The 13,455-nt window shown below is 33.1% G+C and overlaps 1 protein-coding gene across 1 annotated transcript; it reads right to left on the bottom strand.

Annotated features, from left to right (window-relative positions):
* Positions 1-374: 374 nt before the first annotated feature.
* LOC136969185 (zinc finger SWIM domain-containing protein 7-like) lies at positions 375-12,327 on the bottom strand. The gene is made up of 6 exons (XM_067263278.1): positions 12,222-12,327; positions 12,060-12,136; positions 8,437-8,458; positions 8,158-8,339; positions 6,649-6,674; positions 375-560 (listed from the first exon to the last, which is right to left on the bottom strand). The coding sequence occupies exons 2-6, from the start codon at positions 12,133-12,135 to the stop codon at positions 456-458; spliced, it is 411 nt and encodes a 136-aa protein (XP_067119379.1). The 5' UTR covers position 12,136; positions 12,222-12,327; the 3' UTR covers positions 375-455.
* Between the last annotated feature and the right edge of the window lie 1,128 nt (positions 12,328-13,455).

Below are 13,455 nucleotides of genomic sequence, written 5' to 3'. Positions count from 1 at the left end.
AATGAACAAAGTTAGCGCCATGATGACATGTGATACATTGATAGGCAGAAGTGAGAATCTCTATACAGTTTGTCTGTCAATATACAACACATCATACAGCTACATTGGTTAAGTAGCTGTATAATGTGCTGCATGCTGTATACATATGATATTCCACTTTATTCAAAGTGGAATATCATATATGACTCGACTGCAGATAAATAATTGTAAACTCAGATATCAGATAATTGCAACTCTACTGTATGTACAAAAATACAAGCATCAAACGTAGACTACTACAGTTTTATTATTATTACACTTGTTTTTTTTTAATCTTAAATTTGAAGTATATCTGTGACAAAAATTGATAATTTAAATTATAAATAAATTTCATATAATATTAAAATATTTATCTGTAAGCAGTACAATATTACATTGTTATAATGAGTTATGTTACTAATAAAAACAATTTGACATCATTCTATGTTGGCTATCATTAATGCTAAGGTTTTATCCAAATATTGAACTTCCTTGCAAAGTCCCATGGCTTGACTGAGTCTGGCAGCTAAAACATGTTTACACTGAAACGATACAGAAATTATCATTTAAAGAAACGTTTATCTTTACTTATAAAAATATATGAAAATAAAGATTCCATAGTATTGTATTGAGTTAATGTATGGCATTCTCTTATAACTTATTAACATTTTTTATATCTTTAAACTATGAAAGATTTTAATTTTTACTCTCCAATTGAGGAAGATCTTCTTCCAATACGGGCCCAAAATGATCAAGTTTTTCACTTCTGTATTTTGGATAATTGTTCGTGATGCTTCTTGACACACAGAAAGCAGTTTGTTTCTGTTTTCTGTGTCAAGAAGCATCATAAGCAGTTCTCCTCCAAATTTCTAGTCTAATAACTGAATTTAAGTAATTCTGGAATTTACAAGCCTGAATTGAAACATTCTAATCTTCTACTTTCTTGGAGACCCAGTATCTTCTTTAAGTCATGTACTTTTGGGCTTCTCAGCCAATCATTAGAAGCAAAACATGCTATAAAACTTGCAACATCAACGTTATCTGTTTTTAAATTTGATGCTGTACAGTTTTAATTTGGATTAAGCCTGAAAATACTTAGGTTTGAAGAAGATACTCTAGTGGTTTCCAAGAAAGCAGCAAAATGAAAACTGGAGATTTACTGATGTTAAGAGATAGAAATAAACACCTAGAACATTCATTTTGCATCTTTAATAGAAGTTATGATTGTGTTATAATTCATTGTAATAAATGAACAAATTCTGGAAAACATATCTGATAGTAATTTTCTAATTTCTGTATTAAATACCACTCTCACTTATACTAACAACCCATTAGCATGCTTGTAGGATGTACGAAAAACTTAATTGATCAAAAAGCTAATAAATCTGAATATAAGATAAGAATACAGTGAAACTCTGTTTATCTGGATTTCTGGTTTATAAAACATAATTCATTTCTTAGAAAAATAGACATATGGAAAACCTATAAATGTAAAAAGTCAAAGAACTTCCATGTACAGTACATTCTTGCCTGAGTGTAATGCAGGTTGCTTTCTATGAATCAGCATATGATGTTCATTGTTAGGAATTCTGTGGGAGTATTCTTTGAGTTTGCTTAATATCTTGTTGAATCTTTTCTAATACGGTGATACCTCGGTTTTTGTCGATAATTCATCCGAAAACAATCGACGAAATCAGATCTGACGAAAACCGAGGCAATTATTTCCATATGAATCAATGTAAATCCAATTAATTCATTCTAGACAGTCTAAAATACATACCAAAAACACATTTTATAGAGAATTAATATAGCATTAAATACTAAAACCAATAAGAAATTAATATAAAGAAACTAATCTAAAGGAAAGCAATGGAATTGTTTGGCTAGATGCTCGGGGTAATGTCTTGTATTGTAGAAGTTAGTTGGATACGAGTTTCTAACCTATATTGACCTGTGGTAAAGTGTGACGTAACTGTCATCTAATAGTAGTCGTATGCATTTATGATGGTCATATCGCGGGGGAATAATGCCTTTTGGGAAATCCATTTAAGGGTAACTGGCCCCTATTCGACCGTTACAGACAAGGAGAAAAACCCAGAAAACTCCATGTGATCAGCCCGTCCTGGCGAAGCACAAACCCACGACCAAACTTCCAGTGTTTGGGGAACAGAAACGTTGGCCGATGGTGGGCCGTCGCGGGGTAATGCTCACACAACGAGAAATAACGCCACACTGAGCAGTAAAACGCGTGGGTCACCCTTTGTTTTCGCAAAATTAGCAGCAAGGTCACTTGGACACACCGACGAAATCCAAGGCAATCGACGAAAACCGAAACCGACTATAACTGAAGTCAACGAAAACAGGTATTACTGTATTCTAAGATTTTCAATTATAAAAAATTTCTACTTTCCTTTCGAACAAAAAATGCTGTGCTTCTCATGGTAGTAAACGTGTTAATAAGTTCATTGTTTGTAACTTCAAGAGTTATTATTCACTCAACACCCATAACCCTATCTTTGTTTCATCTCAAAATTTAACGATCCCTTTCTATAACCCTCCAGCAAGATCCTTAACCTCTTCTCTATAAGCCAACTAAACCAGTAATAATTACCTTAACCACATCAATCCCAACCATCAAAAGGTGCCCTTATTCTAAGATGGAATCTCTGCAAAGCTAATTAGTACGACTATACACATTATATAGAACTATAAATATATCAATAAATAGAATATCTTCTAAATGTAAAAACTATAAAAGATTTCAAAAATTAATAATTAAATCTGCAAAAATTCAAATACCCAGAGAGTACTGTAAATCCTACATACCTGGTTGGAGTGAAAAAAGTAAGGAACTGTATAAAAAGTTTAAACCAATAAATTGACAATAGCAGAACTTGTCAGTTCACTAGATGAGGCCAGAAGAGAAAGGTGGGTAGATACAGTGAACAGCCTGGACTTGATCAAGCAGGAAAGCCTGGTCTCTACTTTGAAAACTTGGCAACACTTCCACTCCTAACAGGGGCCAACCTAAAATCATGGCTGAGGACTTTGCCAAACACCTGATGAATATATCAAGGGTTAAAATATTAGACTCTCAACAGAAGAAAGTTAACAAGGAATATAGGAAACTCCCAGATGATCAAACACACTTAGCAACCAAAATAACCAGGAATGAAATAGACATTGCCATCTCTACTCTCAAGAGGTAAAAAGCTCCAGGAGTAGACATAATATTGCCTAAATTCCTTATCTGTTTTGGGCTTAAAGCAAGAGACTGGCTAGCTAAATTATTTACAGACATTCTACAAAATGGTAAGCTCTCCAAGATATGGAGACAAGCAAAAATCCTTGCCATTTTAAAACCTCATAAAGAAGTGTCCAATTTCTCTCTACTGCATACTTCTAAAGTTATTCAAGCGTATACTACTGCAAAGAATCACTCCAATAATCGAACCATTCCTACCTCCAGAACAAACTGGCTTCTGGCAAGGAAAAAGCTGTTGTGAACAAGTACTCACACTGACTAACTACGGCTTCAAGCACAAACTAAAAAACATACAGTGTTTATAGATCTTTTAGTAGCTTATGACAGTGTGGAAAAATGGATTATTATTGAAAATAGGAAAAATTATTTACTGCAAATCTGTACTAAAAATACTAAACCAGATGTTATCAAACTGTAAACTTCGGGTAAACTTATGAGAAAACAAAAGCAGGTATAAACTCTTACAAAATGACTTGCCTCAAGGCTCTGTTCTATCTTCCACTCTCTTCAATGTCTATACTGGTGATTTACCCAGACTAAATTGCAAAAAGTTCATTTATGTAGGTGATACTGCTTTAGCCACCCAAAATCATACTTTTCAAGAACTGGAAAAGATCATCAATAACTGATATGGAAAAATTGGAAACTTATCTACATAAATGGGGACTGAAACCAAACCCCAATAAATCTATCTTGACTTGCTTCCATCTAAATAATAGAGAGACCAGTACTGAACTCAACATCAAATTCTGTAATTAAATTCTGGATCTTAGCCCTAACCTGACTTATCTCAGGACGACATTGGATCGTAGACTTGCATATAAACAACACCTATTAAAACTAAAGTCAAAAATTGCCACGAGAATACAATCTTATTAGGGTTTAAAATACAAACTGATTAGGACGACATGGGCTGGAACTGTAAGATTGATACCTTTACCCTGGCTTCCAACACTTGCTAACATAGCCCTACCAGATATCAGGAGAAAATATAGTATCAAAAAGATGTTGCGAAATATTCTCATTAACTCTACATTACCCGTATATAATGATTTATGGAATTATTCTCTGGACTAACTGAAATCCAGAAAACCTTTTTGGAAGAGATTAAATGAATTGGCCCACAATGTCATCTCCCCAGAGGAGGAGTGGAGACAGAAATGGGCCTCGTATAACTTAACAAATAAACATTTGGTAGAAGACCTTACTATCAAACAACCTGGCTTTGAACTACCAAGAAAATATTGGACACAAATTAATAGATTCCGAATGGCTCGAGGAAGACGTGCATTTCTCTTACGTAAATGGTCAATGTTGCCGTCCCCACTTTGCCCGTGTGGAGCTGTGTAGACTACTGCTCATATTGCCAAGGAGTGTCCTATATATCCTATAACAGGCAGCTCGAAACTTATTGAACTTGATTAATATCAAACTTTAGGGACCTTCACCACATATTATTTCACCAATGAAATGGGTCGAGAGGTGTAGGTACAGGTACACGAAGTTACTTCTAACTCAGATGTGTCTTTGTATCTTTGGGGAGTAATGTCAGACACTTGATAATAATAATACAACCCATAGCTATTATTTTTTCAGTGTTTCAGTCACCTCCAGTCTTTTGTGAAGTAAACACTGTGAAAATGATGTCTAAAAAAAAGATAGTGATTGCTATGATAATGAAGAAATGAGAAATATAAAATAAAATGTATATAAACTGTTGTTTATGTTGTTAACGAATTTTCCAGATTAACTACATTTTCGATCATCTAGCCACAATAAAAGAAAAGTTAATTATAATGACCAAAAAGGTGGACTTTGCCATCTACAGTACATTTTTATTGTTCTTTGAAATATTAGATAAGAAAAGAGTATTTTGTAAATGTGACAAAGATGTTATATATTTATAATAGCAATGTGTAAAATATATACAAAGTCAATAATGTAAATAATAATAAGTGAGAACTATTTGAAATCATTGGCTAAATCGGATTGCGCAACTTGAAAATTGTGGAAGACGTTTGAAAGATTGCGGACTTTGTCAATTCAGATATCAAGGTTTTAGGATTCATAGCGGATTAAGGAAATAATTGATTAGGGATTTTAATATAAGATTGATGATAGAATGATACAGGAATTGACAATTATGGCATTAAAGTTGTAAGCAAGACATGTAATTAGTATCAAAATTTTAAGGTTGCAAGTAGGAAACAATTGCACACTTCTGATTTGACTCATTTACAAGCATTTCCTTTAAAAAATTTCTTATAATAAAGAAAATTATTCTCGGCAGTTATCTTTTAATAAACTTAACCTTACACATTGTCAAATTGTGTTCAATTATTAACATTAAACAAATATCAGAGATTGATGAGATGCATATACTGTATATAGTTCTGTTATATTAGTTAACAAACAATTTCTTAAAGAAACTTAATTAGATAATTATTGATATTATTTACTTAATAGTACAAATATCAACATCTAAAACCTGATAGTTATATATTAAAGCCAAATGCTTGCTGGATTATATTGGGCTATATTACTACTACTACTATTAATAATTAAATGCTAAGTAATTTGCCACTAGAAGTAGGCATTGGCACATCTCTTGCTAAATTTAATAACTATAATTAAAGTAATATTTTACTAATTAATTTAGAAGGTTCCGAAAGAGAAGAATCAACCCAAAAACAGAACTTGAACCTGTAACTCCTGCTTACCACGTGGTCATGTCGCCAGTTACACTATCCAGACCTTCATCAAATCCTCATGTCCAGAACTACTAATTTAGATATAACCATACTTGTTACTTACAGTGCCAGCTGGATAGGCCACGAGTGCCGAGTTGTCTCCGGCCGGTGCCATAAGTAACCAAGTATGATTATATCTAAATTAATAGTTCTGGAAGCAAGGATCAGACGAAGGTTCAGCTAGTGTAATTGACAATGTGACCACACAGGTAAGAAGAGTTGTGGATTCAAGTCGCACCGCAGGCTGATTCTTTTCTTTCAGAACCTTCTAAATTAATTATTAAAATAATTGTAATTAAAGTTATATCAAATTTAGCAAGACCTGGCATCTAATGCCTATCTCTAGTGGCAATTACTTTGCACTTAATCATTAATAGTATTCATGTTACAAGAGTTATGAACTATTTAATATTTAAAAATACAAATTTAGTACTTAACCATTGTATATAATTAGAAAATATCATTTACAATCAAAGAATAATTTAAGTTAACAACTAATGAATGAATTGTGATTTATAACCAATTTCCTTTAGATTGAGGTATGTAAACTGAGATATTTTTTAAACTAAAATAATAATAAATAAATAAATAGACTTTTAATAGTAAAATATTTACCATAGGATATTCTTCTTTTCTTAAAACTGTAAATAAAATAAATCTTCAAGTTAATCGTTTGTAATTTAACAACAATAAATAAACTATATTAGAATTACAGTATTAAAACAAGTAATGTATTACTAGAAATCAGACATTATCAGCCTATTTATTAGTTTACATTCAAATTCAAAAAATGGAAACACTCCAAAATAATATTCAAAATGTAAGATTTGAAATGGTTAATACAAATAATTACAAAAAAACATCATAAACTACAGTGAAACCTCACATAACAAGCAAAATAAATTGTGAAAAAATGACTCGCTTAACGAGCGATGTTTTGCGTAACGAGTGACAAGGAGAGGGGACGTCCCGGATTGTGCGCATGTTCCATCAGTCTGTGTTTAGCGCTTGTTCTGCTAGCATCTTAGGACGAGTTATAAACTCTGTAATGTAACCCTATCTGTATTTGCAAATCTTTGCTACACTGGATATCTATAGCAATAGTTATATATAGTTATAATAGTTTATCTATAGCAAACGTAAGGCCATTTCCATATCCTTAAGGAACAAACTTTTTTTATGGCTTTCAAAGCAGTTTGTCGTGAGAATGCACAAAATCATCGGCTGATTTTGCCAGATCTAACACTATATTTATTTATTCATTTTATCATTTTTCTATTTTTTTATGACCAAAGTAACTCTTAAAATTTTATATTGTCAGTCAAAAGATGTTTCAACCAATTCGTTGCTTCCGGCATAACTTCTGATTGTAAAGCGACCGACTTAGCGCACGTGAAGTTCGTCAATTCACCGTATCCCTACCGTAAGTTTGGTCAATCCAAACTTTTCTTACCGAATACGGTATGGTCATGTGGTTACGTTACAGAGTTTATAACTCAACCCTTAGTGTCGCTTGTGATCACACATTTTTCCAAACGTGTGTCCAGACATATTACATATAAACGTCAACAACCATAGTCCATTATATAATAAACGTACCAAACGATATGCCAAACTCTTGGGCTATGTAAAGGCTATAATTAAATACAATATAATTTTCTTTGAATACATGTTATACGTAAAATATTTGAGAATTTTTTTGATGTGGAATATATTATCGTATTTTACATTCATTTATATGGGAAAAATTGTTTCGCTTAATGAGTGTTTCGCATTACGAGTAAGATTCTGGAATGAATTATGCTCGTAAAGCGAGATTCCACTGTAGAACCAAGCAAAAAAAAAAAAAAGTCAGGAGATTCCATCTTCAAAATCTATAAAACAGTTTATGAAGATAGAATCTCCCCAAAAGCATCATATATCACATTGTTTAACAACTTTCACAATGTCAGATTTATTAGGATTAAATAGTTTAAGATTTTAATGCTGCATCTTCATATCTTCAGGCTCTTGAAAGTTGTCAATCAATATTTTCTCTTCATATACTATTAATTTGCATGGAGTCAAATAAGTCTCAATATTTTTAAATTCTAAACTTAATAATAAAATATTAAATAATCAAACCTGAATATCTGTATGCCAAACAACTACAATAATTGCTACTTTGAAAGCAGAGATACAATAATCCCGAACTGCCGATTACTTGAAACAATTCCCTTTTACTCGGCGTACTTATGCGCGTCACCTTTTGACGATCGATTAAATCGAGCGCCGACAGAAGCGGAGTCTTAAATATAAAATTAAGTCTAAAAGTAAAGTAAACGTACTTTAAAATTTTACTTAAACATTAACTTATTTGCATAAAATTGTCTTATTAAATCAAATTTTAAAAATACTACTTACTGAGACAACAATTCATCTGTGACTGCAATAAAATTATTAGAATGTTAGAGTGAATACAATAATTAACAAATATTTCATACTCTAAATAAATATACTGATTTTACAGAAGCTAACATAAGTCACGATACTAAGTTTATTAAAATTACAAAATAAACGAGATAATAAATATTAATAATTTTAGGATTGGATTGTTAGAATAAGGCAATGCAGCACGTATGCAATCTGCAAAGATAAAATGCCTTCCAGGAAGACTTATCAATAGGAAACCAATCATATTTAATGTTACAAGTGTGAAGAAAACATGGAAAACTTTACACGGTGAGGAATGAACCACAAACAACTATAAGTGTTCAGTAGTTTCATCTACTCAACCACTGGTGAGCTCCACTAAATATTTCTAAAGGTAGCATTAACCGGTAGGATACTTGTTAAGGAAGATCTTCAAACGTAAGTCAAATTTAAACTGCTTTTCTCAGAAAGAAAATATCAATGCTTCTAGGCTAAAAATTCACCTCTTAATCTTTAGATCTGTTAATTGCTGGCAATGGAGGATATAATTAAAAATTGCTAGTTTTCTAACATATTTTTGTTCTGCAAAAAGTGTTGAATTGCATTTCTAAAGATGTTATTCATCGTTAGTGAGATTTCAATTTAGCACGCGATGATAAGAATTTATAAAACATTTACATTGTTATATTAACTTTAAAATGTGTGTAATCAGATATAAATTTTAATCCAATTAGTAAACTATTTTCATCTATCATTAAACTACATAATTAGTGTTTTATTGAACAAGTGAAAAATAATTTTTTTTATTGAAAACAAAAGCTAATTAGATGTATCAAAAGGCTCCAAATTGTAACATAATGATTAAATGGGCCAAATATAATAATCTAAATCTAGTTTTGAAAAGCCTTGAAATGTTTCATAATGATGAATTTTTATAAATATGTTTTATAAAAGTTATATATTAATTGAAATTATATTGTAATTTAAACTTAACAGGGAATTTTTAAAAAATTTTCTAGCAGACAACTCATAAAATGTGTCCTTTTCACGCACGTCGGGAATTAAGTCTTCCAGCCGGGATATTTTATCAAATGTACAGTAAGACCCCGCATAACGCTGCCTTGCTTAATGCTGATTCAATATAACGCGGTCTGCTCGATGCCTAAAAAACGTTCAAAATTTATGCTAATTCAAATTAACGTGGTATCTCATTGATTCGTGTATAATACAATTATTCCCAAACACGAACCAATCGGCAAAAGGTGGCAATTCGTCGTAGCGCTGTACTTTCCTTAAATTTATGTTTGTTTTGTGCAATTTTGGAAAAAATATAACATCTTGGATGCCATAAGAAATATGTCGACTTCGCTTGGCAAGAATTAATTGATAAATGCACGAACGGAGCGTGGAAGAAGTTACGGCTGAAGGTATCCGAAAATTCTCGTCGAGAAGAGCCTATCGCTTCGTCGTTAAGTTGACGATTTTGTCAACTTAATCGATACAGGAGATGTAGACGAGCAGGATATTGGGGAGTTACTGCAGGATTCTGGTAAGAGCCTTACCCAAAGACAACCTTCAAGAACTGGCAGAACAAGGAATTTGTGTAGAACTGGAAAATAGAGATTCTGAAGACGAAGAACCCAAACAATTTCTCTAGTTTTCCTTAGTAAAAATTTGGTAACAATAACGAAATCTTTGATTAAATTGTACGGAATGATCCAGATTTTGATAGGAGTGCCAAAGCAGAACGAGGTGTTTTGGATGCAATCTTCTGCTACCGACATTTGCTTAAGGAAAGAAAAAGAAAGTGACCAATGAAACTACATGACTTCGTTGCAGAAAACAAGAATTTCAGAAGAGCCAGGACAATTCATCACAAAAAATTAAGTTTACATTTGTGTGTGCATATGTTTGTTATTTAACATATATTATTATGCAAATTACTGGTAATATAAAAATAACTTAAAATTATAGTAAAATTTGCTTATTTTTTGGTTGCGTTCCCCTATCCCTATTTACTCTGTTAAAATGGTTTCGTTTAACTGTTTCGCTTAGCGCTTTGTCGTCTAGGGACGCATCTCCTGCGTTACTGTATATTTTATTTTTCGATTGATTGTGCCGTCACCAGAGAAAAGATTTTAATGTTTAACATATTGCAATGGTCAAGTAGCCTCTAAAGAAAGGTTGATTCTGCGCACAAGATTGTTAATTCCTGATGTGCATGAAAAGGATGAAGTTTAAGAACACATTTTATGTATTGTCTGTTACAGGAAACTTTTTTAAAATAAATTTTCTAAGTTTAATACTTATTATCCTGGCAATTTTAATTCATTGTAATTATATCCTCAAATTTAGAGAATATAATTATATATGGCATGGCTGCAAAATCCTTCTGCATGCTAGTTAAAAGTTCTCACATTTCACTTCATTCTCCATATAAAATACTTTTTCCCCAAATTCTTCCAGACATCATCTTCCATGTCAATAGCTGAAAATCATTAAGCCGTCTCCAGTAGCTGCTCTTAACTCACATTAATTGTAAGGTGTCACTTTGATCGAAAGATTATACCAAATCAAATTCGTGGCTAAATCAGTGTCCATTAAATTTGCCATCTGGATTTTATCTAACTGAAAGGCCCAAGATAAACTTTCACAAATGCAGACTTTATGATCATTCTGTACAATAAATATTTGAAACATGAATTAAATAATGCAAATTACTAAAAAATCTATGATGTTTACAAGAAAAACAGATGTCAATTGTACACAATCACATCTCTGAATGAGATGGTTGGGACTTTATCAAAGATGTAGACCATACCCCTAGAAGTAGAATAGTCAAAGGAACCATACCTCTACATGCGAGACCTTTGCGAGATATATCCCCCAAAATCACAAATTATATTGCTCTGCTAAGACTATTGCATTTAACTATTTGGTCCACATGATTATGCTGGCTTTGAGATTTGACTGTTTGTGGATTACTTCATGTTATATGGTTTTAGAGGGTATGGAGCTGGCCCTTATCTAGGCAGAGATGTGAACGATAGCAAGCATCGAAGTGCATAGCTACATTTGGAGCATCGGTCGAGACGAGCAATAGCAAATTTTGACAACACAGAGCATTGAGAACAGGCAGTAGTACTGGTTCAAGATAAAAACTATTTTGATCATTTGAAGTTAATGCATTTATTATTTGTTATAGCACCGATCACAGTGCCTATAACGTAACTTGCTTGCTTGCATGCAATCATTACATTTGCAAGTAAGACAATTGGGACTGTCACCATCGGGTTCCACATTTGAAGGCAAATATCCGGAAAGGGTCGGTTATCGGATTTTTCTTTATTCTTTACCGACAAATATCGTTAAATGTCCGATCACCGTGCCGTACCGTTAAACGTGCGATAGAGTAGCAGTGCAAACAGTCACTCCTTATAGCACCTGACAGTAGGCTTTGGCTGATTTTAGAGAGCTATAACTTCCAAAGGGTCACATTTAGATATATGGTTCCTTTGACATTTTTGTTCCTAAGGGAATGCAGCTCTATCAAGATCCCAACAGCGTCATTCAAATCTGCAATCATATTTCTTCGTGGTTTGTGAATTTCTTACGCTTATTATGTTCTTTGTATGTTGTTTCCACTTGCTTTAATAATTCCTTGATAACTTCATTCAAAACTTGTTCCATTCTAAAATTAACACAGAAAAAAATGAAAATATGTATTATTGAAAGTATTTTTCAAGTTTTTGCTTGCTACCCTATAAATAAATTACATTGAAGTTTATTTAAACTTGTTTGAAGGTCTAAAATCATTTTCTCGTTTACATGTAATCAAAACACGTGCATACCGTCACGATACTCGTTTAAAATAATTGCGCCCTCTTTCGGGAAAAATGTATCGTGTATTTTCACTACTCCTTTTAAAAATTCTTTCAGAAAATATTGATTTTTTTATGAATATTTTAAATTATGTAGAAGGAATATTATTTCAATAGCAATAATAAATAATATAAATAATAGACAAATATCCACAATAAAAGCATCTAGCATCGAGGGAGACATGAAGTAACCCCATGATAGAATGAATTGGGAAATGAAGAAACTTTGCATTATTTACATACGGGTTTCTTTTTAAAGAAACGTACAAAATTGCATAAACGTGCAATTTTGGCTTTTTTAAACTCTTCCCAGCTCTGTGGGCACTAAGAGGGCCTCTTTTTAGCAAGCCCATTATGGGTTCGGCCAGGCCCACAATGGGGCGGCCGGGTGGCGAGGGACGGGATCCGACATATCCGAACGGACCACCCCTCGAAAAATTCGTGGGGATTGTTTGACCTGTCCGGATTCGATTCCGTGACCCCCCAGAGCGGTAGGCTGCCACCTTGACCGTTCGGCTGTCCGGCCATGCAATTTTGGCTATCGAACATTAACAAATGCTGTAATAATGCGTAGAATTGGGCTGGACTACATTATTGGATTTAGTAGCGCCAGGGCCTCATAAGCGCCATTATTCGCCAACCGTTGGTGAAAGATTAAACTGGTTAATCTTTACTAAACCACCACCACAAATGTCCAAAATAAAAATTTTGGTCTTTATAACAAGTTTTAAATCTATGTTGGATATTGCAAAAGAGGGAACTAACTCAGTAGAGTGGCTGACTTTGCTGCCATGTCGGCCAATTTGTTTCCCTTTATGTGTACGTGTTCCGAATTCAACAAAATCTGACTTGGTAGTCTCGTAAAACAAGTTCATATAACAGCTGCCGGACCATCTACACAAGATAATGCTGAGAAAACTGAAAAAAGTTCAAAGCCTGCATTGTACTGAGTGAATCTGAACATGTTATACTGCCACGGTGTCCTTTGCTCTAAAACATATTGCAAACAAAGTGAATGGCATTCAGTTCAGCAGAAAATACGGAGGCATTTCTTGGTTGTTGATCCATCACCACATTGTCGTGACAGATCACGAGGATCCAACATGATTATGAAATTTGGATCTGTCTG

The sequence above is a fragment of the Centruroides vittatus genome, unplaced genomic scaffold (assembly GCF_030686945.1).
Source record: "Centruroides vittatus isolate TY-2023 unplaced genomic scaffold, ASM3068694v2 contig_1753, whole genome shotgun sequence".
Classification (NCBI taxonomy): Eukaryota; Metazoa; Arthropoda; class Arachnida; order Scorpiones; family Buthidae; genus Centruroides; species Centruroides vittatus.
The sequence above is the reverse complement of the archived record's forward strand: the minus strand, read 5'-3'. Positions and strand labels throughout refer to the sequence as shown.